The sequence below is a fragment of the Leptodactylus fuscus genome, chromosome 2 (assembly GCF_031893055.1).
Source record: "Leptodactylus fuscus isolate aLepFus1 chromosome 2, aLepFus1.hap2, whole genome shotgun sequence".
Lineage (NCBI taxonomy): Eukaryota > Metazoa > Chordata > Amphibia > Anura > Leptodactylidae > Leptodactylus > Leptodactylus fuscus.
In genome coordinates, this window is record NC_134266.1 from 103,333,052 (window position 1) to 103,359,112 (window position 26,061).

Genomic DNA, 26,061 nt, shown 5'->3' on the forward strand with positions numbered 1-26,061 from the left:
GGGAATCTCGCGCAAGGTAAAAAGGGGAATCAAATGTAACAAAGACCCTATACCATATAGGTCCGAAAGAAAGAGTACACCATACTGGGACCAAGACCGGGCATCAGGTAACCCATAGAGGTCAGGAAGACCAGGATTATCCCACAGGGGGGTTTCTTCAGGGGTGTCAGAGTAGGAAGACACTTTCCGGGCCTGCTTCCAGACCTGTACCGGCCACAGGGCACGCAAGTCCAGGTGATGGGCCAGATGCGCCTGTGGGCCCCGGAGCTGCTCCTGGGAAAGCCAGGGCGTAACGATGCAAAGCTGACCAGCTAAATAGTAAAGGAACAGGTCAGGGAGATATGCACCCCCCAGCTGTTTCGGTCTCTGAAGAGCAGATAGCCTCAACTTAGGTCTAGAGTGGCCCCACACAAAAGAGGTAATCAGGGAATCCAACTGTTTAAAGAAGCAGAGGGGCACGGCCGAGTGGCTCAATACATGTAGGCACTTGGGCAGGACAATCATTTTGATAAGGCTAATCCGGCCCGCCACAGATAGGGGCAATGCAGCCCAGGTTTGAAACTTAGTCTAAAAGTGGGAAAGGAGAGGGAATATGTTAAAATCAGGGAACCGCTTATGGCAGGGGTGCCCAATACGTTGATCGCGATCTATCGGTCGATCGCAAAGGACGTATGGGTCGATTGCGGGATGCAGCCAGGGATCCCCAGTGTCTGCTTGTTCACAGTGCAGGCTGAGAGTCGACTCTCAGCCTGCGCTGTGAACAATCACTCCGGACACTTGCAGGCTGGGCAGCAGCAGCTCCGGGGGATGACACGCTCCCTGCTCTTAGGGATAGAGGGAGCTGGGGTGCTGCTTGTTCACAGCGCAGGCTGAGAGTCATCTCCGGACACTGGCAGGCAGGGCTGCCGCAGTGTCCAGAGATAACTCTCAGCCTGCGCTGTGAACAATAAGACACTGAGGATCCCTGGGCGGCCACAGAACACTGCTGTCTCCTGCTCTCATTCTCCACCTGACCCCGCCCACATGTCTGTCCCCACCCACAGACATGCCCCGCCCTGCCCACAGGCCTGCCCCAGCCCCGCCCACAAGAAGTGGGTAGTAGATCTTTTGCCTTGGTCAGTTTATAAAGTAGCTCACATGCTGAAAAATTGTGAGCACCCCTGGCTTATGTTCCCTGGGGAGTATGATACCGAGATATTTACAGGCCGAGACTATCTGCAGCCCACAGATCATTTCCCCCCCCACCACTACTGAAGCATGGCCGATGTGCATATAGGAAGATTTAGCCCAGTTAGTTCGCAGGCCTGAATAATTACCAGACACATCTATCAGCTCCATGGCGCAGGGCAGCAACACAGAAGGATCAGACAGGAAGAGGAGGAGGTTGTCGGCATAAAGCGTGACTCTTTCCTCCCGGGAGCCAATAAATATACCCCGGTAGATAGGGTCCTGTTGAAGAAGCATGGCCAAGGGTCCTATGGCTAAGGCAAACAGCAGCAGTGAAAGTGGACAGCCCTGTCACGTACCCCTAACCAACGAGAAATAAGAGGACAGTGAACCATTAATGGACAACACCGCTCTGAGGGAACGGTACAGAAGTGACACACAAGTAATAAAGCCCTCTCCAAATCCATATTTACGTAGGGATTGTAAAAGGAAGAGCCACTCAACCGAATCGAAGGCCTTGATTGCATCTAAAGAGGCTATCGCCCAGTTGCCAGGAGAGACTGACCCAATCCGAGGTCACCACCTGGACGCATCTAAGATTATCAGACGTTAGTTTACCCGGCATAAAACCTTTTTGGTCCGAGTAAACTAAGTCCAGGATCAGCGAATTAAGCCTGTTAGATAACATTTTAGCCAAGAGTTTATAATCAATATTTAACAAGCTGATAGGCCTATAAGAGACACAGTCCAGCGGGTCCTTGTCTTGCTTAAGAAGCAGGATAATGGTAGCGTCATAAAATGACGCCGGGAGACTGTGGCCCTCAAAAGTAGACTTGTAACACTCCAGCAACTCAGGAAGAACCACATCCTTATACTGAGTGTATACTCAGGGGCATACTCCACAGGGATGCCATCAGGGCCTGGAGATTTCCCACTGGCCATGCCAGTCAGCGCCTCCGCCAACTCCTCCAGAGTAAAAGGGAGTCCAAAAAAGCACGCCGATCGGCAGACAATGTGGGAAAGGGGATGGAATCAAGATAATCAGACATCTCCCACTCAGAAACCACAAGGTTGGAGCTATATAACCTACTATAATACTGGTGGAACCTATCGTGGATGCCCTGGATATAAGATATCATGGCACCTGTGTCCTAGCGCACACGAAGAATGGCAGGGGAAGCAGTATTCTGGTGTACCAAGTGGGCCAGCAAGCTACTCGATTGGTTACCCATCTTGTAAAATCTTTGCTTATTGAAAAAGAGGAACCTATGGGCCTTATCATGCAGGAAGTGCAAATATTGTCTGCCAGCCAGCAACCACTGGGATCTAGTATCGTCAGTCGGGTTGGCGACGTAGGCTGCCTCCAAGGAGGTACAATGAGCTGCTAGACTGGCCTCCAGCAGCGAGAATTCCCGCTTGACAAAAGAAATGGAGAACTTAATGCAACCCCTAAGGTATGCCTTAGTGGTCTCCCATAGGAGAGAAGGGGAAGTATCGGGGGAATTAATCGCTAAGAAGACATGCAACTGATCAGGTATCCAGTCATTCAGTAGAAATAATTTGAGCCAAAAGCGATGTATACGGTAGTTGTGACTCAATCTAGCAGAGTCAGCATGGGTCAGCTCTATCAGTAGGGGGGAGTGGTCAGAAAGCGCCCTGGGTAAGTAAGAGACTGACTGCAAACAAGCTTTAACATTCCCAAAGGCGTAATCATTATGGGACAGGGCATGTCTATGGGCAGAGTGACAGGAGAAAACCCTGGAATCGGGAAACAAAATCCTCCAAAGATCCTGTCACCCCAGTTCCAGAACCAACCTGGTCATGGAAGTTGGGCGGGAGGGAGGTGGGGAATCTGAACCAGTATAAAACCGGTCCAGAGCATTGTTCATTACTTTGTTAAAGTCTCCCATACAGAGCACCACTGCCTCGGGAAATCTAGATACAAACTGCACTGCCTTCAGGAGTATAGAGAGGTCAGATGCAGGGTGCAAGTACACACCCAGTATCACATATAAGATTGAATCAAGCCATGCCTGCACATACACATAACTCAGGATCTCTCTCAACCACCCCCAGCTCCCACCGAAGGCTACGATGTACTAAAACAGATACCCCTCTGGAGAAGGTAGTATGAGTAGAAGGGCGGTCCACTGAACCCACAGTTTCTGTAACCATGTTAGACTTTTGGACACCTAGTCTCCTGGAGGCACACAATAGAAGGATTCACCTGTCTAATCTGGGAAAAAATGGAGGAGCGCTTGCGCGGACTACCCATACCCCTCACATTCCAGGAAAGGACTTTAAAGAGAACCTTTCACCACTTTTGGGCACATGCAGTGTTACTGCCAGAAAGCCGACAGTGCGCTGAGTTCAGCGCACTGTCGGCTTTCCCGATCTGTGCCCGGTGTAAAGAGCTTACGGTCCGGTACCGTAGCTCTTCTATGGTCAGAAGGGCGTTTCTGACCATTAGCCAGAGACGTCCTTCTGCCTCGCGGCGCCTATCGCGCTGTGCTGTGGAGCGGGGAGGAACTCCCCCCTCCCCCCACGAGGCAGAAGGACGTCTCTGGCTAATGGTCAGAAACGCCCTTCTGACCATAGAGCACTACGGTACCGGCACCGTAAGCTCTTTACACCGGGCACAGATCGGGAAAGCCGACAGTGCGCTGAACTCAGCGCACTGTCGGCTTTCTGGCAGTCTATAACACTGCATGTGCCCAAAAGTGGTGAAAGGTCCTCTTTAAGTAACGCCATAGCGGTCTATGTCCTAATAAATACAAGCCTGAAGCATCTGAGCATAGAAGCATGATGGTGCACAGCAGATCAGGGAACAATCAAAAACACAAACAAAACAAAACCGTACACCGGCAAGAGGTGTATAAGACTGTGTAAACTGTCTTGGAATACTGGCCATGCCAGTACTGTGGCTACTAACAGCAGGGGAGAAAGTGCACCTAACACCAGTCTTGATCTGGGTACTCTCTCAAGAAAATAGCGCAGTGAAGCTAAATACAGGCAAACAGCAGAGCTGAAAATACAGAGCTATAATAAATAAACATCCCAGGCCCCTGGGCCTAAGGAGGCAGCGGAGCGTCCACCTGGTAAATGAAAGTAAAGAAAAACATAACAGACATAGCAATAGAATAGTGTCAAGATAAGTCAGAAATTCGAGGTCTATAGGTATGGTCCAGGTGGACCTCTCACCACCAAGATGTAGGATCAACGCCGTGGGGATCCAGGTAGAAGAGACAGCCAGTCCTCAGCATCCTTAGGGGTGGTGAAAAATAGAGAGCGGTCTCCATGAATGACCCGTAGCCTGGCAGGGTAGATCATAGAATACTGTATAGCTTTTTCACGTAGCTGCCTTTTAACCGCTACAAAGGAAGCTCTGGTCTTTTGGAGGGCAGCCGAGTAATCAGGAAAAATCGCCACAGCAGCTCCATTATATTTGATCTCCCCAGCCTGGTGTGAGGGGAGAGGTAGGTCACTTCCTCAAGCTGCAAGGGGCAAGAGGCCCTCCTCCTCTAGAGGGCGGAGCTATCGCCCCCAACAGTCCCAGAGACGCCCTGGTTATCGTCCAAGAGGTACAGGTCGGGGGGGGGGGGGGGGGTCCAGAGAGGAGCACAAAAAGAAACCTGCCTTTTGACGTGATGCGGCTCCCTGTGACCTTTCCTCCTGTAGGAGGACGACTTTCTGCATTTCTCGCGGCCTGGCGTCTAACCATCTCGGACCCATGGGTCCTTCAAATCATCCATCAGGGCTACGCTATAGAATTCTCCACACCTCCTTGCAACTGGTTCACTATCACCCGGTCCCTCCCGGCCCTTCAACAAGCCTGCCTAGAAAAATCAGTGGCAGAGTACATCGCGAAGGGGGCCTTGGAAAAGGTCCCTCCTTCAGAAGTTTTTCTTGTCCCAAAATCTACAGGAAGCTGGTGCATGATAATAGAACTGAGGTACCTCAATCTCCACATCAAACAGAAGCCTTTCAGGATGGAATCCATAGACTGTCATGACATTTCTTCAGCAGGAAGAAGCTATGGCTACTTTGGACCTAAAAGACACCTATCTTCATATTCCCATCTACCAGCCGCACAGAAAGTATCTTCGGTTCTCCGTACTCATATTTGGTCACAGGGAGCACCTACAGTTCACTTCTCTCCCCTTGGGCCCCCTACGTTTTCACCAAGGTCATCGCTTCAGTCGCCGCTGCGCTCAGACTGCAAGGCCTTTTTGTTGTTCCTTACCTCGACGACTGGCTTATAAAAGCTCAGTCTACTTCAATTCTCCATCACCATCACCTTTTTTTTCAGTGCTGAATCTGACGCAGATTCCACACCCAATTCAGCGCCATTTTCCTCTGTGTAAATGTACCCTTAGAGTTTCCCATAGTAATAGTGGCATCAATAACATTGGGCATGAAGACTCTTAATGTGCAATTTTGTGCCGTTACACTTTTTTTTTATTTTTTATTCAGATTGTGAGCCCCATATAGGGATCACAATGTACTTTTTTTTTTTCCTACCAGTAAGTCTTTGTAGAATGGAAGGAAATACACACAAACACGGGGAGAACATACAAACTCTTTGCAGATCTTGTTCCTGGTGGGGGATTCGAACCCAGGACTCCAGCGCTGCAAGGCTAACCACTGAGCCACCGTGCTGCCCCTTCTGTTACATATTTTTGGTTGGTCAAGGTTCCGAAACAAAATTATTGTGGCTCCTATTTATAAAGTGAGTGTATGCGGTGGCATTCTAGGAGGTTCCAAAGAATTTAGGAACTCCAATGGATGCATTATGGCTTGTTCATTATCCATGAGTGAATCGATGGACATGTATGTGGTTGCTAGACCAGGCAGCCCCATTGCATATGTCGTATACGGTCATTTTCAGAATGTTCATCCTTTTATTCAGATGTTTCCATATTCCTTTGCTTCAGCCTGCCTTATCCAGTTCTTGTGAAGACAACATTTCCGTTGCTCTGATGTCTCAGCTGCCTTAGGGCCTGTTCACACGGTGTAAATGTGCGTTTATTTTGGCAAAATACACGTGTAAAAATAAGACTCTCATTGACTTCAATGACATTTTTTTTACACGTGTAAAAAAACATGTCAAAATACACGTCAAAATACACATCATAATACTCGTCAACATACACGTGTAAAATGTCATTAAAGTCAATGGGAGTCATATTTTTTACACGTGTATTTTGCTAAAATACACACGTGTTTACTCCGTGTGAACGGGCCCTTACATTTAGCCTGTCTCATCCGTTTCTTTTCAAGCCGTGAGTCACTTTGTTTACTTGTCTCAACTCTTTGACACAATTTTGCGCTCTTAGCTTTTGGATAAACTTGCCCAATAGATGGTCATTTTTTGGGCGGCATTTTAAAAAGCAGTCGTTAGCATTATGAGCCTTTAGTATTCACCTGACACTCATAAGAGATGTAATAGGATGAATAGCAATACAGAGCAGCCCTCACAGTATTACTATGACCTGAAGGAGCCGCCTCACAGGCAGAATTGTGGAGTTGCCCATAGCAACCAATCAGAGCTCAGCTTTCACTTTACCTTAGCAGCTATAGGATGAAAGCTCCTGTATAGTACAGATTTCACATTTCCCCATTATATGTATAGGGCCTAACTTCGGGGGCCCAAATGTCATGATGGGGGACGCTAGAAAGATGTAATTGCGCAGTATTCTGCTCCTGTGCATGGAGAGGTGGCATGCCAAATTTCACCCAAATCGGGCGAGAACTGTGGATTTGTGTAGAGCATACTACTACAGGATTTGAGTTTATATATATATATTTTTCCCATGAGAATCACCTGTTAAAGGTGAGGCCCACATATGCGTGAATAGCCTTTAAAAAAGCTATTTAGGCACCGCAAATGTTATATTAAACTACCCCCCCCTCCCCCGTTTTAAAATAAAACCCTAAAACAGAATGTGGTAAACTTACCCATCGTGCATGGTGTGCGGGCATTTAGGGTCCGCCATCTTCTTCATCCACGCCTCCTCTTCCTGCAATGTCCTCGGGTCCCGTCTTCCTCCGACGCTCACGAACTGACATTGCTAAAAAAAAAAAACGGCTTGGGCGCATGCGCAGTAGCATGCTGCTTCTACTACGGCTACTGCGCATGCGCCCAGGCCATTTTTTTTTTTAGCAATGACAATTCGCGAGCACCGGAGGAAGATGCTGTTATTCCGATGCTGTTATTAGCTCCCCCCCCCCCCCCCCCGGAATAGCAGCATCGCTCCTGCCGCTGCTGGCTTCATGCAGGGCAGGAGCATAGCGATGTTGCAGGCATCTGTGCCGGCGTCTACACTACCCTGCATCCGCCTCTCTATTACAGCGGATGCTGAGTCTGTATTGGCGGTCCCTTCCCCCCAAAGGGTAAACTAACCCACCTCCAGGCTACACTTAGCCCCTCCTCCCTCCCCCCTCAGAGCAGCAGATACATCACTTGACTTATGACCAGATAAGTTAAGGGATGTGTCAAAAAAAAAAAAAAAAAAAAAAAAAAGAATAAAGTAAGATGCACAAACAAGGCAGTTTTGCTGAAGCAATGTATTTAGGAAAAGTGTTACATTCACATTAACAAGCAGTATACATAGGATCCTTGTGATGGGACAACCCCTTTAAGAGTGATTCTCAGTTCCTTATATATGTACTTATATGAGAAAGGTCTGAACCAAGGTTTCAGTCTACATTTTAGTATGATATTGCTACTGATATACCAGACATTTTTGTTGAGTTTGTAATCTTGAACCTTGTGCTATTTAGGAAATCAGATGTTATCATTTTCATACAATGAGACCATAGAAAAAGGGTCATGTCGACCGATAAGGGTTATTTTGACATGTACTTTTCCCTTAATTTCTCAGAATTGTTATTTAAACAGCTTGATTTGATGCCAATGACTTGTCATACTTTGATCAATGTACTTTGTGTATTTGACCTTATAAAATAAACTGTTTCTCTGCGGAACATTCACAGAGCTCTGTCCACTCTGTCCAGACGACCAAAAGATCGACGTGTCTGTTTCTTAGATTAAAACTGGTGATAATTTCAGCTTCAGAGATCTCAGCGTATAATAATAGCTATAATTATAAAAACTTGGAGTTTGGCCAAACTTGAAGCTCTTCAAAAATTATTAATGAAAACCACTAGCCACTATGGGAAGTTGTATTGTAGGCAGGGGCCACTATGGGATAATATACTTTGTGGAGAGGTGTCACGGTTGTACCTGGTAAGAACTTATTGATTAATCTAACATTTTCTGGTGCCGAAACCCGGTATGTCAATTAACCCTTTGATGGACTGGGTTGGGGGGGTGCTTCTCTGTCAGAGGAACACATACATAATAGGTAAGTGAGGGCAATGCCCCACTGTGCTTTCCTTTGGTAGAGGGTAATGTTCCTATCAGTCCATTGGAGGGACTACAAGGCATCGATCCCAGGTGGATTGGCTACTCTCTCAAGCACAGTCAGGAAGGCCTCCACGTCATCATCTGGGGTCATCTTTTGCAAAGCTCTTTGCACAGCCGGCTTCTCATCTCTGTGCTCCACAGGACTTTGTGGGCTAGTGTCAACTCACCCATCTTTAAGGAGCGCAATTTGCTCCATCAGCAAATGATTTGTTTGTTGTTGCTGCATATTGGACTGTACAAGATGCTTCAGTATCTCCTCCATAGTCTGTAAAAAGAAAAGAGGCACCGAGCCGACCAATGTGTAGTAATGAGTAAGAGGGCAAGGTCAGCTGACAAAATTAGGCTGCTCACCTGACAGGGTTGTAAAGGATACAACAACCCTGATAGTATAAAATGCAAATGATGGAAGCAGGTTTAGGCAGCAGCTGGTCACACGCCAGATGACGTCAGGAGATACCAGTTAAAGACCATCCTCCATTGATATAGAGAAAGAAGACCGCGCTCACCCAGGGACCAACACAATCTTTATTAGCACAACGCGTTTCGAGCTGAAGAGCTCTTTATCAAGTGCACAGAATTACCTTAAAACACAAACATAAAACACTAAATTGCCAGGTTCAGACAAACAATACAAAAAAGTACAACATTGAGACAATAATAAACATAAATAAATATAAATAAAAAATGTAGTTGAAGTCACTAGATCAATGTCCAGTGCCCCAAATGATGACCATAGCTTAAAAAGCTCCAACACCACATACAATACAGAGTAACATCATGCCAAAAGGCATTACCAAATTCAATTCGAATTATTCAATAAGAAGAAAGTAGCTACATAACAATAAAGACCAAAATCGATCATCTGACCAGAAAGATAAAAGTATGTAGACCCCAACACCCTCTGTTCTTTTAAGAGAGCCTAATAGCCCACCCTCTCCCACAGAGTTAGATGACTCACTCTATCACTCACCAATGACCATGACCCAAATAGAGGAAGCGATCGTCTCCCCTACAGGTAGGACTAGTCTAAGTCATTCAGAGTCTTTTTTACCGTTACCAGCCGCGCTGACTCCTGTCAGTGCGGTACACGTAAAGGAGCTCCCTCTGATGACTCGGATCACGAAAATCTCAGATTTTTACAGCCCGATGAGCCTCAAAAGAAAAAATTCCGAAATCGGAGAGGATGTAGAGGAGGAGTCAAAAATAGAAGGAACGGCTGCTCCCAAAATGTTGACACTAAGCCCGAGTCCAAAGAGAAACAAACAATAAAGAACGTGTTTAATTTGTCCAACTACCAGCTCACGAGGGCTGAAGAGAGCCTTTTGAGTAAGGGACTCTCCTTTTGCCCAGAGTCTAGGGTGGATGACCTTCAGCTTTTTGTGGACCTTAACAAATTTATCAGGAAACTTACTCTCACCCGGCATTTTAATATAAAAAATACCGGTGGGAGGTCCATACATCCCAGTTCGGTTATGTTAAAAACATCTACTGTGAATCCTCCCAATCCGGAGACTTTAACAGTTCTAACTAATTTACAAGTCCATGATTCGGAAACCCCAATAGCTCAAACCAATTCACAAGTCTTACACTCTGACTTGAAAGCTAGATCCAACTTCTATCCCGTTCACCACAAGGGTAGTCATGTAGAAACTTTCTACTCCCTTGTGGCTACGGATTTTAGAAAACTTGGACCCAATAATTTGGGTCTCGTGAATGTAAATAGAAATAACTTGAGTAAAGTAGAGAAAATGGCCCTAAAATCTCTTCGGTCCAATGAAGAGATTGTGATTAGGAACGCCGATAAAGGTGGGGGCATAGTAATTCAATCCAGGGCGGATTACCTTAAGGAAGCCTGGCGTCTTTTGGATGATAAAGAATTCTATAAGGTTCTTCAAACCAACCCTATTCTTGACCATATGACTTCTTATAATTTGTTAATTAAGAAGGGTTTTGATAATGGTATTCTAAATAAGAAGGAGAAGGATTTTCTTACCATCTCAAATCCATGCACTTCGTTGTTTTACCATCTACCGAAGATCCATAAGGGTCTGGTTGACCCGCCCGGTAGGCCCATTATCTCAGGGATTAGGTCCCTAACTAGGAACTTGTCACAGTATGTTGATGTCCATTTACAACCACTAGTCAAGAACCTTCGGTCACATTTAAAGGATACAACACATCTACTCTCTGACGTTTTGGGTTTTACTTGGGAGCCCACGTACATCTGGGCAACACTCGATGTGGCTGCTTTGTATACGAACATCCCACATGAAAAGGGTTTACTGGCAGTCCGTAATGCCCTGGCTGGCGATTCCTCATTACCATCACTCCAGCAGGAGTTTATCTTGGAAGCCATAAGATTTATATTAGAACATAACACCTTCGAGTTTGAAGGTCAGATATTCTTACAAAAACGTGACACAGCTATGGAGGCCAAATTTGCCCCCAGCTATGCCAATATATATATATATGGGTGAGTTTGAGAAGGAGTTTATTTATGGCTCTGAATCAGGGGTATCAAAGGTGGTCTATTTCAAACGCTACATTGATGACCTCCTGTTTATTTGGAATGGTACTATTAATGAGTTTGATGTGTTTACCACTGAGTTGAATCAAAATGATTGGGGTCTTAGATTTTCGGGGAAAAGTAACCCTTTTGAGATAGAATATTTAGATCTTGTCCTGATGGGTAGAAACCGTGAGGTCAATACTAAAACCTATTTTAAGGAGGTTGACTGTAACGGGCTCCTTGACTATAGAAGTTGCCACCTTAGAAAGTGGAAGCAAAATGTCCCCTATGGACAGTTTAAACGCATCAGGCGTAATTGTACGCAGGACTTCACATATCGGGAGCAGAGTCGAACGCTCTCTGAGAGATTCCGAGAAAAGGGCTACCCGGAGGCTGTCATCACAGCAGCCCAAAAGAGAGCAGCCGGTTTGACCCAAAATGATTGTCTTGCCCCGCGACCCAGTGATTCACAAGGTGATTTTAGTTGTAACTTCTTGACTACATATAATAGTGCACATGTAAATGTTAGATCTATTATAAAGAAGTATTGGCCTATTCTTCTTAACGATCCCCATTTGCAGAGTTCTATTCCATCCACTCCAAAATTCATCTTTCGGAGAGCAAGGACTTTAAAGAGTCTTATTGCCCCTAGTAGGCTTAGAGATCATAAGAGACTTCCCTCCGTTCCATCGGTCGGTCCGTGTGGCAGCTACCGTTGTAATAAGAAACGGTGCAAATGTTGCCAAACTATTTCTAATGGCATTAGGGTGGTCACGAGTAGAGTGACCAGTGAAACCTTTACTATAATGTCTCATCTGACTTGTGCTTCATCATATATTGTTTATCTATTGGAATGTCCATGCGGGCTACAATACATCGGCCGCACTATTATGCCTCTAAGGAACAGGCTAAATAAACATCGTTCTAACGTTATTAATGGTTATTTAAAACACAGTGTTTCTAGGTATGCAGCCAGATATCATAGTAGCCAGTTCCGTGATTTTAAAGTCACTCCTATTGACTTTATACCCTCTCATTTTGCTGATAGACTTGAGGCCCTTAAGAAAAGGGAAATCTTTTGGATCTATAAGTTCGATTGTTTAGTACCGAAGGGGTTAAATGAGGTACTAGAGGATATAACTCGGTGAGCCCTATTTGATTTACAGGCTGCTATTCTGTTGTGTGATACTGACCCTGGCCCCCTGGTGTCAGCTTGGCCTATCTTTATTGCAATTTTAATATAGTACGGTGTTTCAGATCATATAATATTTTATATAATATTATATCATATTTATATTTTTTATTTAATTTATTTTTAATAATCATCCTTTTTGTTTTCACTAGTGAGTGGTTTTTTTTTTTTATTTTATTTCAATATTTTATATATATATATGTATACCTATATTTTTTTGCCATATATATCCAACAGTTATTCACCACATTGGCTTACTTAATTTACATTTTGGTATCTCCAATTAGTTATTTTGAGGTTCCTATATATTTTAATTGTATTTTAATTTTTTTGTTCTTTTGGGTCCCTGTAGCTTCGGTATTTGAACCTGGAGTTGTGTGAGCTCCTTGATTCTTTGCAGTTTATCTGCCGGTATTTTGTTCGTTGTGCCACTTAGTTGATTCGATATCCGGCCGGACGTTTAGATTGTATAGACCTTAAGGTCTTTAGCTGCGGCACCCGCGTCTGGCATTCAGACCGTATGGCGCTTGCGCATGTTTTTTTCTTCACGCGCATGCGCAGTGTTTAGATCCGGACGCCGCATCAGCTCGGCATGCTCGCAGGCTTGCCGCGCGATGTAATTTCCTGTGCCATGACTTTAAATGGGTTATCGATCATGCCTGTGACTATGCAGGAACCTACAAACAGGAGTGGTAAGCAGATATTAAGTTTCTCTTTTATGCCTACCCACTTTGGGGTCTACATACTTTTATCTTTCTGGTCTGATGATCGATTTTGATCTTTATTGTTACTTTCTTCTTATTGAATAATTCGAATTGAATTTGGTAATGCCTTTTGGCATGATGTTACTCTGTATTGTATGTGGTGTTGGAGCTTTTTAAGCTATGGTCATCATTTGGGGCACTGGACATTGATCTAGTGACTTCAACTACATTTTTTATTTATATTTATTTATGTTTATTATTGTCTCAATGTTGTACTTTTTTGTATTGTTTGTCTGAACCTGGCAATTTAGTGTTTTATGTTTGTGTTTTAAGGTAATTCTGTGCACTTGATAAAGAGCTCTTCAGCTCGAAACGCGTTGTGCTAATAAAGATTGTGTTGGTCCCTGGGTGAGCGCGGTCTTCTTTCTCTATATCAATGGAGGATGGTCTTTAACTGGTTCCTCCATAGTCTGGGTCTGTATAGCGGCAGCAGCCTTCACCCAGGACATAGAAAAAAAAAAAATTTCCAGCAAGGAGTGGATGTGTCGTTGCCCCTAGCAACCACTGTATGCCCACATCCTCCTCCAATTGTCAGGGTCTGGGGTTGCTAGGTGGGGTGGCATAGCCACAAAAGTCCAGTTTCTTTAGTCCAAACAAAGGTAGAGTTTATTTTCACTCAAAACAAAATGGGGCAGCAACAAAAATAAATACCTTCCTGGCTAGGCTCTAACTGAACATAGAATAGGTTACCTCACCTATAATAGCAGAAATCAAAAGGCAGTTGAATAATTCAGGACACAGCTCCAAAAAACTACTGTTGTGGTCATAATCGACACTATCGGGTCAATCAGTCAGTCCAAATCAGTGAGCATGTGTGCACCGCGCCAAGAATGACACAGACACTTAGTTCCAAATCACTGTAGGAGTAAATAAATAAAATATAACTTTTAATAATCTTTCTTAAAATTGGCCTCAATTTATTTAATGTTTTTTTAAAAAAACTGTACAATGACCTCATTGATAAAGGGTAACAAATAGTTATTATCTCAATCCCTGTCCGGTACAGCCATTAACAATTTCATTCCCTGATAGTGTGTCAGGAGCTAATCTGGTATGCCCCAGTACACCTATATATCCCTGGATCTCTAGATAAAATCAGGTGCGAGGGAAATCTAGATACAAATCCCTAGTGGTTCCACATAGGCTGTGAGTAAGGCCAGAGGGAGGTCCTGGAGGTGAAAGCTCTGTGAGCAGTCTCTGTTACTGACAAGCTAACCCCCGTATATGATAATGAAAATAGGAGCTATATTGAAACGGAGGATATTCAATACAGTACAGTCTCACGTTCTCACAAGCCGTGTTCCACACAACTACACCTCTCACAATGCCCTACTAATCTCAAGTATGCTCCAATTGACTATGTTGCCTATGTTAACATTGTTGCCACTTAGGGTATAGTTACATTTGCCCTATTAGTCTCTGTTCATGGGCTACGTATCCTAACTGGATAAACACAATATATGGTCCCTGATGTATCCACCACCTATCGTATCAGTTGTCCCTCACTTTCCTCAACGCGTTTCGCTAGGGGTCTAGCCTAGCTCATCAGGAGGATGATAATGCAGGAGATGAAAATATTTGCAGTTAGAACTGCATTTCCCGCACCCTTGATGGTAGGACGCGGTATCGATATGTTGCCGGCGAGCGCGCCGGACTGCCGTCTCTTTATAGCCGAAACTCCGCCTCAAGACCCGCCTCCCGATGACTCGCGTGCTCCCATTGGTCACGCCCATTCCTCTGTCATTCGGCTGTCTCGTGTTGGATCTTTGAATGCTCACTACGATCCCTGTTTAGCTGGCCGGCGAACCACAGGTCCCAGCCAGTATATAAATGGCTTGATTTCTTTGCAGCTACGATTCTACTGCTGGCCGGTGAACCACAGGTCCCAGCCAGTGTATAAATGACTTAATTTCTTTGCAGCTACGATTCTACTGCTATTAATAAATCTCAATCCAAGACTCCCTTGGATCTTATTGATTACATCTAATTAACCCATTCTTCAAAAGGGAAGTTATCCGCCTCAGAGTGTAAACAGGGGTTTAATTTCATTCCTAACATGTAGGTTAAACCACACCAGAGTGTTTACCGGGATTCACCTTATTCCTAACATGTAGGTTAACCGCATAAGAGTGTGAACAGGTATTTACTTTGTTCTTATCTTGCAGATCAACTGCATCAATGTGTGAACAGGGGTTTATTTTATTCGGTTCATAATCAAGATACATATGATGTTTACACTAAAGTTACCCCCAAATGTCAGTAAACCAGGTTTATTGTAATACCATAGCTTCCATCAGTTATCATTACGGTTCAAAAGGTCCATAAATTTAGATGGATAGATAATTTGCATATGTATACCTATAATTTTGGATTTTCAAAACCAGCTCATGCTCCTTTGCCCTAGTTCCATTAACACTGCACTGCTGGGGTTTATTTATGTCACACATATTTATACAGGAAAGGAAAAGCATGGGTTAATGCATAATATGATATGAAGCTTCTTCTGACATTCCTGAGCTGTCCATTCCTCATTGGCTCTTGACTTTGACGCACAACCAGATCCAGTCTCGGTTTCAACCTGAGGAATTTGTCATGAGGTGTGGCAGGATGTCGACGCCATCTTTGTTTCATAACTGATTAGCTTGATAGCAAAGATAAATTAGTATTTGTGACACACAACCTACACAATATAAAAAGTATAAAAGTAGAACTCCAGTGATAAGGCATCAGTGATTACAACACTACCTCTCTGTTTGGCACTCCAGCCAAGCTCTGCCAAAGTGTTGCTGCTGGAGCAACTTCTTAATCCTCCTTGATGAGGCTTAAGAAGCGACTGGGATGTTCCGGCAGCGACTCTCTGCAGTCGCTGCCGGAACATCCCAAAAGTGTGGACTGGAGGGGGGTGGAATGACAAGTCCCACTACCAATCCTACCTGCCATTCCTAAAAATCCAGCCCAGTAACTGGAACTCTGAAAAAAACCTCAGCAGATAATAGTTATCTGCTGAGAAATGTTCTTTCTGTAGTTTTCTCAACTCACCCACCGTTGTAGTCTGGGTGAGATGTACACCCCCTCCACTACCTGACCAGCCATCGGCTTGCAATATATATATATATATATATATATATATATATATATATATATATATATATATATATATATATATATATAGTGTGTGTATATGTATATATATATATATATATATATATATGTGTATATGTATGTATATATATATCCTTCTTCCTCTTGTCTTTTTGTATATTCTCTTCTATATTCTGTGAAAACTGATTGTTTGTTAATCATGTACATTGCGGGTATAGAGATTAAATGAGGTTGATGGACCCATTCAGGGGGCAGGAAGAGTTAACTGTTTTATTTGTATTTGAGCTTATAAAATAAATGGTTTCTGGGCGGAACTTTCACAGACCTCTGTCCACTCTGTCCAGATGACCAAAAGATCAACTTGTCTGTCTGTCTCTTAGTTTAACACTGGTGATAACCTGACTATACAATCTACCTGGTAAGAACTGATTGATTACTTTAACACACCCAGCGGCTATGGCAGCTGCCCAGCTCCCAAGCAGCCGCTGTGTTTAAACACCCGGCATCCACAGTAGTACTGCGGATGTTAGGAAGGGGTTAGGACTGAAGCTAAGGAAATACACTTTTCTAATTGTATACATACTATATAGAGGCTTGTATGTCATTGAATCAGCATTCCAAACGTACATTTATTAAAGAAGGATGCAGGCTACATCTGCCATAAGGCAAGATGAGCATCATGCCTCAGGTGGCGTATTGCCAATTCCTTGAGGGGGCAGCAGTTAGAATATTTGTCAGGCGAACCTTGCAAGATTGAGGTTTACTCAATCATGCAATACGTCTGAAATGGAACTGTCATTATCACACTGGCATCATGATGTATAATGACCCTTATTTTTACCCACTTTTCCAATGAGAACCAGTCACTTGCCTCAGCAGTCTCTGATGCCATTCATGGTGTCTCTGAGATTGGAAGAGACCTAAAGACTGGTTAAGCCCAGGGAAGGTGTGTGACACTGTTGAATCACTTCTCTTGGGACTCCAGTATAGAGATCTCAGAGTATAATAATAGTTATAATTATAAAAACTTGGAGTTTGGCCAAACTTGAAGCTCTTCAAAAATTAATAATGAAAACCACAAGCCACTATGGGAAGTTATATTGTAGGCAGGGGCCACTATGGGATAATATACTTTGTGGAGAGGTGTCACGGTTGTGCCAAAACCTGAGCAACCGTGATACTGAATGCTTCTTGCACCTCTATGGAAATGTGGTAGGAAAGCTGTCCCTGGCACTACGACGGTTGACTAGGCCCTGCATGTGGGTGTTGATCAGCTGTACCCAAGCTAAGCTTGGCCCTGACAACTAATAGCTCTCTGAACATGAAGACCTGACAGACAGATGGGGTGAGAGCTGAAAGAGGCTAGGGACTGGGATACTAGACACAGTCACCCCTAACGAAAGAATAGGTGCAGCTGCATATAGTAAAACCTAGGATGGGACGTGCTGGAGAAACACACAACAGGATTTGAGGAGAGGGGTAGTGAGGAAAGGGTATCACAGGACAGGGGTAAAATAAACCTGAAGCCCTTAAACAAAAACTCAGTAATACCAAATGAGTGACAGGCAACCAGAAATGCAGGACAGGGGTTGAGTAGAAATGTTGAGGGTAAAACAGACTCTCACACAGAACTCACACCACTTCCAATCAAGCTCCTGAGACTGTGCAACACCTGAAGCTCACATCTACTGAGACACCAAGCCAGCTCAAGTATACACTGAGGCAGATACCCAACCACAAACCAGATAGCTCAGTTGCAAAGAGAATGACCATAGAGTAACAGGACACCAGCCCAAATCCCCAGACAAACACCACCAGAAAACACACAACAACCTTATCAAACAACTCAGGTCCTGACAAGAGGCTACTATGATATTTTATACTGTATAAAGCGGTGACTATGGGACATTATTTTGTGTGATGATACCACTATTGGACATTATTCTTAAAGGGGTTTTCCAGGAATTGGACAAACTCCAGTGTCCACCAAAGCCTGTTTGATCACATGCTGTGCCTCAGTCCCTGGAAGCTCTGCATTCAACATGACAGCTAAGGCCAGTCAGCAGTGTTAGTGGACTCTGGAGAGGTGACAGTGATGTTAGTGACGTATCTTAGTCAGGCAGCTTTAGTGTTGGGTGATGTTCATGAACATTGGTAGTCAAGCGTAATTTTCTTCGGGGGGAGGATAGGGTACCATTTTAATTTTTGCTTGAAACAGTAGATAAGGCTACAATGGGCCCTGATGAGGGTGAGGTTTTGTTTTCTTTTAAATATAGTTTTCAAAATATGCAAATGAGGGGTGTTTTGAAGTTTAATAAAAATAAAGGTTGAAAAAGGTGCACTAAAATATAACTTTTATTAGTAAACTTAAAAGCCTAATAACCACACGATAAAATGGTCAAACATATATAGGGCAATAAGGATCTGTGTGTGAATACTATCTGAATTGCTCAAACAAACAAATTGGTGTGAATCCCTGATTGGTTAGGTTGGGTCCCTCCGGACTTCTACCTCAGTAATAATTCTATTGCCAGAACCTAAACTGAGGGGAACCCCTACACCTCCTTTATAGGATTCTCACAAACATTCCTATACTGGATCAGCAGCTGCCTAATCCAGTACTAAAGCAATTAAGCCAGAGATGGTAATTAACTGGTTCACCTCACACACATATCCATCAACACATCATGTACTAGCATGTATGGCCTAATGGAAACTGCCTGATGCGTTTCACCGGTTCTTGCCGGTTCTTCAGAGGCTACAAAGTTCCCTAAATGACCTAATACAGTATCACCCAACTAATGGGTTAACACTGCAGTAGCAGGTATGCTCCTAGTGAAGTTCGAGCGTCCGGCCGGCTGTGATGTATAGCCGCGAAGTGCCGGTGCTCGATCCCCTCTTGATATAGGATAAGATCCGCCCTCAGCCGTGTCATAGGTGGGCGTGTCTGTCTGCAAGGACACGCCCATCCCTCCGACGCAGTCCTATCAGTGGTGCTCACGGGCGGCAGACCCTCTCAGGCTCTGCCCCCTCTATGACGCCACCACTGCCAGATGACAGGGAACAGATGAACAACGTTCCCTGTCAATAAACAAAATGCCGCTCAAGCCCGGCATTAACACAAAGGTTTCGATTGCGGACCTATCTCCTTCCAGGTAAGTAAATAACCCATGGCAGTGTCAAACAACAACACTATTGGGATCCCACATGAAACATGAAACAGAGTCACCAGATCAGAGCCAATGACAAAGAGAAGTCCTAACAAGAACATCAGGTAAATGCACAAAAGGGTAAACACTTAACATTAGTATTGGGTAGAGATCAAGCTCCCCCCCCCTATTTGCCAAACTAGGGGCATTAACCAAAAACAAGTTACCCTAACAGCAGATATTAACTCCTCACCAACCACTAAGGGGGGAGGAAGGGGGGGGGGGGAAACGATGGTTGGGGGGGGGGCAATGAAGGAAATGGACCGAGATAGATCACCACTCACAAAAATGAGGCATAAGAAATAATCTCGTTCATACCCCTAGGAGAAACTGTGTCAAAAACAAAGGTCCAACGGGCCTCCCTTTGAAGGACCTTACGGTCAAAGTCCCCCCCTCTCACTTGACGTGTGACCAATTCAATAGCCTGGAAACACAGATTACCACTGTCCCCACCATGTCTCTCCCAGATATGTTGTGCTACCGATGTATCTTCCTTCCTGGCTATGTCATTGATAGGGACAGCAATGGATCCCTCCATATGTTGTAGAGGTCCTAATTAGATAATTAATTAACAGGCCTAGATGGACTGCAGCCATCTTTCTTTTAAGCCTGGAGAACTTATTAAAGACACAAGATGGTAGTGTATCAAAAGAGTTCTGATTTTATTATAAGAAAAAGGTAGTTTAAATACATTACAGACAAAGGGCTGGCTTGGCTATTCTAATTAGTATATAACATGATTGGTTATAGAGATATAAGACAAGCTTGGCACATGACTATTGGCTGAGGCCTGAAATAATCTGCATCTCATTATAATTTTCAGAACTGGGATAGACTTTCCCATGAAACAAAGAAGGATTCAAATACTTATGTGTGAGCTAACATCCCAGACTATCTATATGTATATATCATGGCAAAAGAGATAAGATGACATGTTCCATAGACCCTGTGTCTATACACTCTAAGTGACCTTCATATACCATAAAATATGACAGAGTGCCCAGATACCATAAGATTAATACTTTTGTTGGTTATGTGTCCATACATCATGTAAAGGAGGTAAGAGATATACAAAGTCAGCTGCATCTTCTCAAAATGAGGCCCTTGAGAGATAATGATTAGCAACCTCTGCATTAACGTTCATTATCACATTCCTTAAAGTCTAACACAGGGCCTCCTTGACTTAAGCAGAAAAATCAGGTCATATGTGAAAGAGTACAAGATGGCTGCCAAAATACAAAGATGGAGGACTTAACTCTAACAGTCATTGACATGTTCTCTAATCCTCCTGCGGAACCCCCCTCGTGGTTTTACCCACATATTGGAGTCCGCAGGAGTAAGTGATGACATAGACAAGGCCTTGAGACCGGCAATTGATGAACTGGCTCACTTTGAATTTTTTCCGGAGTTAGTACATGTAATTTCCTTGCCTTTTTTGATAAAGCTACAGGCCTTACATGACCCACATGGAAAGTTGCCCACAGTACGTGTTCTTGCTTGGTCCAACCAAGTTACGTTAGCAGGCTCTGCCATCAGATGACTATGGACCAATTTGTCCTTTAAATTTTTCCCCCTTCTGAATGTAATGAGGGGTCCTGGTTCCACAAACTGGCCCACAATGGGATCTGTTTTTAATATCCCCCATTCCTCTTTAATAATTTGCCTGATGCTCTCTGCCACTCTATCATATGTTGCGACAATTCTCAAAGGGTTCCCATTTTCATCATTCCTACTCCGGGGATTGAGCAGGGATGATCGATCCACCTGGGATGCATGCTGATATGCCCTCCTCAAAACACCCCTAGGGTACCCCCGCTTAATAAATCTCCCCTGTAGATCTTTTGCCGTAGCAAGATAGTCAGACATCCGAGAGCAATTCCTCCTAACCCGGAGATATTGCCCCTTCGGAATTCTGGCTTTGAGGGCTGGCAGATGGCAACTTTCCCAACGTAACAGGGAATTTGTTGCGGTCGATTTCCTGTGGACACATGTAGTCAATTGACCCGTATCTTCTTTGCATATGGTCAAGTCAAGGAACGTCATACGGTTGGACTCTATCTCATATGTAAAGTAGAGACCAAACTCATTTTGGTTTAATTCCTTAACAAAAGAAACAAATTCCTCCTTCTTTTCCGTCCCATAGAATGAATATATCGTCTATGAAGCGGACCCAGAGGAGAATCCTCTGGGTCCAATGCTCCATATTATCCGCGAAAACTGCCTCCTTCTCCCACCAGCCCAGGTAGAGGTTTGCGAAACTGGGGGCACAAGGGCTCCCCATCGTAACCCCCCTGAGCTGGTGGAAGACACGACCATTGAAGGAGAAACAGTTTTGCTCAAGGACGAAACGGAGCAGTGTTAGCACAAAGTTGCCATGTTCTGCCATGTAGTTGCCCCTTGTTCTCAGAAAGCTGTCCACTGCGCTGTATCCTTTGTTGTGAGGAATGCTGCTATACAGCGCCTCAACGTCCAGACTTGCCAGCCAAACATCCCGGGACACCTGGATGCCCTCCAAACGTCGGAGGACATCCATGGTGTCCCGGACGTATGATGGTAGGCTGACCACAAATGGACGCAGAATATCCTCAAGATACAAACTGGCTCCCTGAGTAAGTGATCCTATCCCTGCCACAATGGGGCGACCCTTCAGCGGGTTCACCCCTTTGTGAATTTTAGGTAACGCATAGAATGTGGCTTGGATAGGATGAGATGGCAACAACTCATATTCAGCCTTATTGATGACCCTAGCTGATAAACCTCTGTCTAGGATGTCACATAATTCCATATGGAATCCCCTGGTGGTCTCAGGACTCACTCCTTCATAACACTGTGGATCTAACAAGATGGCTTCACACATAGATACGTATTGTGTGTGATTTAAAATCACCAAGTTTCCCCCCTTGTCCGAGGGTTTTATAATGATGTTGGGGTCCGATTCAAGATTCTTCAGAGCTTCACTCTCAGACCTATTTAAATTATTTCTCATAGTCTGAATCTCCCCTTTAGAGTGTAATTCCATGATTTTACTAGTTACCACCCTGAGAAATGTATCCACGACCCCATCATTACCCACTGGTGGAAACTTGGTCGACGGTGGGCGCCGAATTGTAAAGGGCCCCTCCCCCAATTCCCTCTGACCCTCCTCCCATAGATCACCCAATGTTTCTAGTGATCGTAACTCCTCCACCGATAGTCCTAACTCCTCACATTTACGTTTATCATTCAGTTTAAAGAAATATTGCCACTTCAATTTGTGACAAAATAAGTTCAAGTCCTTTATCCAGACAAAAGGATCAAATGGGGGGGTCGGGACCAGCGCCGCACCTCTAATGAGGCGACGTGAGTGAGTAAACTTAAAAGCCTAATAACCACACGATAAAATGGTCAAACATATATAGGGCAATAAGGATCTGGTGAAACGCGTCAAGAAGTTTCCATTAGGCCGTACATGCTAGTACTTGATGTGTTGATGGATGTGTGTGTGTGAGGTTAACCAGTTAATTAACAGTGACTCTGTTTCATGTGGGATCCCAGTAGTGTTGTTGTTTGACACTGCCATGGGTTAATTACTTACCTGTAGGGAGATAGGTCCGCGATCGAAACCTTTGTGTTAATGCCGGGCTTGAGCGGCATTTTGTTTATTGACAGGGAACGTTGTTCATCTGTTCCCTGTCATCTGGCAGTGGTGGCGTCATAGAGGGGGCGGAGCCTGAGAGGGTCTGCCGCCCGTGAGCACCACTGATAGGACTGCGTCGGAGGGATGGGCGTGTCCGTGCGGACAGACACGCCCACCTATGACGCGGCTGAGGGCGGATCTCCTCCTATATCAAGAGGGGATCGAGCACCGACACTTCGCAGCTATACATCACAGCCGGCCGGACGCTCGAACTTCACTAGGAGCGTACCTGCTACTGCAGTGTTAACCCATTAGTTGGGTGACACTGTATTAGGTCATTTAGGGAACTTTGTAGCCTCTGAAGAACCGGCAAGAACCAGTGAAACGCGTCAGCAAGTTTCCATTAGGCCGTACATGCTAGTACATGATGTGTTGATGGATGTGTGTGTGAGGTTAACCAGTTAATTACCATCTCTGGCTTAATTGCTTTAGTACTGGATTAGGCAGCTGCTGATCCAGTATAGGAATGCTTTGTTTGTTGTGTGAGAATCCTATAAAGGAGGTGTAGGAGTTCCCCTCAGTTTAGGTTCTGGCAATAGAATTATTACTGAGGTAGAAGTCCGGAGGGACCCAACCTAACCAATCAGGGATTCACAACAATTTGTTTGTTTGAGCAATTCAGACAGTATTCACACACAGATCCTTATTGCCCTATATGTGTTTGACCATTTTATCGTGTGGTTATTAGGCTTTTAAGTTTACTAATAAAAGTTATATTTTAGTGCACCTTTTTCAACCTTTATTTTTGTTTCACTTTGGTGCATAACCTCATACAAAATTTTTTTTTTCATTGATATGTTTTTTGAAGTTTACTACCGTGTTTCCCTGAAAATAGGACGTACCCCGAAAGTAAGGCATGGCAGACCGTGGGCATTAACCCTTCTGGCGCCGGTGATCGCCGGCACCTGGAGCATGCTCCAGGGCCGACGTCACGTTGGCATGACACCCGGGAGCCTTGTAAAGGCTACCCGCCCTGTCTGCAGTGATTTTCTTTTGCAGGCTGCTCTATGCAGCCTGCAAAAGAAATGACGATTTTTTTGCAATGCAATGCAATTGCAAAGGTCTGATCACTAATGCATTGCATTACATTAGTGATCAGACCTTTGCAAATGCAATGCAATTGCAAAGGTATGATCACTAATGCAATGCATGCCATTAGTGATCAGAACTTTGCAATTGCATTGCGTTGCAAAGGTCTGATCACTAATGCAATGCATTGCATTAGTGATCAGACCTTTGCAATTGCATTGCAAAAAATCGTCATTTCTTTTGAAGGCAGGTTGCCTGTCTGTAATGTATTACAGGGGGTTAATAAATGCAAAAAAAGAATATATATATATATATATATATATATATATATATATATATATATATATAAAAGTATTAAAAATTCAAATCAACCCATTTCCCTAGAACACATATAAAAGTATGTAAATACTGTGAAACACATACCGTACATGTTAGGTATCCCTGTGTCCAAAATCGCCTGCTCTACAAATCTATAAAAATATTTTTATACTGTACAGTATTTAATAAATGTTAATGTTTATATTTAGCAATATATGTGAATTCTTCTTTGAAAAAAATAAGACACCCCCTGAAAATAAGACATGGCGCATCTTTGGGAGCAAAAATTAATATAAGGCACCGTCTTATTTTCAGGGAAACAGGGTAGTGCACTGTTCTTTCCTTTCTCTGAGCCTCTCCAATGTCACAGGTCCACTCTGGCATGTGGCAAAAAAATAAACAAACAAAAAAAAAAAAACAAGCAAGAGCATACAAGTGACTTCCCTCTCATCTTCCATCGGCACCAGTACACTACTGTGCATATACCTTGCTTCACTTTGGGTAGAGAGAAAGCTAGTTTAAATAAGTGGTAGTGTTTTATGGCTATTGGTGGCTCTGAGAATTTCATCTTCTGGGTCTAGAAAACCCCAGTGAACAGCCCTGATGTAAAAAATAGCTGTATGTAAAAATTAATTGAATGCTTTATATTGTGATGCTAAGATTTCTTATTTCATTCCCATTTGTTTGCAGCTTAAAATAGATGAATTTGAATCTAATGTAAATGAAATCAAGGATCCTTATCCTTCTGCAGACTTTCCAGGTGAGATATTTCTCTTTCATGTTTTCTTGAGAGACTTAACCCCTTCCTGCCGATAGCACTTTTTGAGTTCCCTGACCAAGCTCGATTTTTCAAAACTGACATGTCACTTTATGTGGCAATAACTTTGGAATGCTTTAACATGTTTTTTCATAACACAATGTACTTCATGTTAGTAGTAAATTTTGGTTGATATGTTTTGTGTTTAGTTATGAAAAAATAGGAAATTTGGTGGAAATTTTGAAAAATATGCATTTTATTAAGTTTGAAATGATGTGCATTGAATACAGATAGTCATACCGCCAAAATTATATCATAAATCTCATGTCCCAGATCTCTGCTTTATGTTGGCATCAAACTTTAGTCACCCTTTTATTTTATATGGACATTGTAATATTTACAAGTGAAACAACAATATTCAAAATTTTCAAGAAATTTCTAAAACCCATTTTTTAGGGACTAATCCAGTTATGAAGTGGTTTTGAAAGACCCTTGTATTAAAAAACCCACATGAATCACCCCATTTTCAAAACTGCACCCCTTAAATCAGCCAAAACAACATGAATTAAGACAAAATGGAGGTGAAATTTTCAAATTTGATTTTATTTTACTAATATTTTCATTTAGCCCTAGAATTTGCGCATTCACAAGGGGTTAAAGGAAAAAACGCATCCCACAATTTGTTATGCAAGTTCTCCGGACTACCATAGTACCCCACTTGTGGGTGTAAACTAATATATGAACACACAGCGAGACGATCACTGCTGTCTGGCTGTGATCAATTTCAGGAACCATGTCGCATTTACAAAGTCCTTGAGGTGTCAAAACAGTGGAAACCTCTAGAAAGTGACCCCGTTTTGAAAACTGCACCCCTCAAAGAATTTATCAAGTGATGTAGTGAGTAGAGAT

General features: G+C 43.6%; 1 protein-coding gene across 1 annotated transcript in view; it reads left to right on the forward strand.

Moving 5' to 3' along the window:
• Window positions 1-26,061, forward strand: part of CACNA1S (calcium voltage-gated channel subunit alpha1 S) — a 676,496-nt gene that overhangs the window by 242,333 nt on the left and 408,102 nt on the right. Inside the window, exon 16 of the mRNA XM_075263101.1 lies at window positions 25,086-25,155. Coding sequence (XP_075119202.1) covers window positions 25,086-25,155 — 70 coding nt within the window. The remainder of the gene's footprint in view (window positions 1-25,085; window positions 25,156-26,061) is intronic.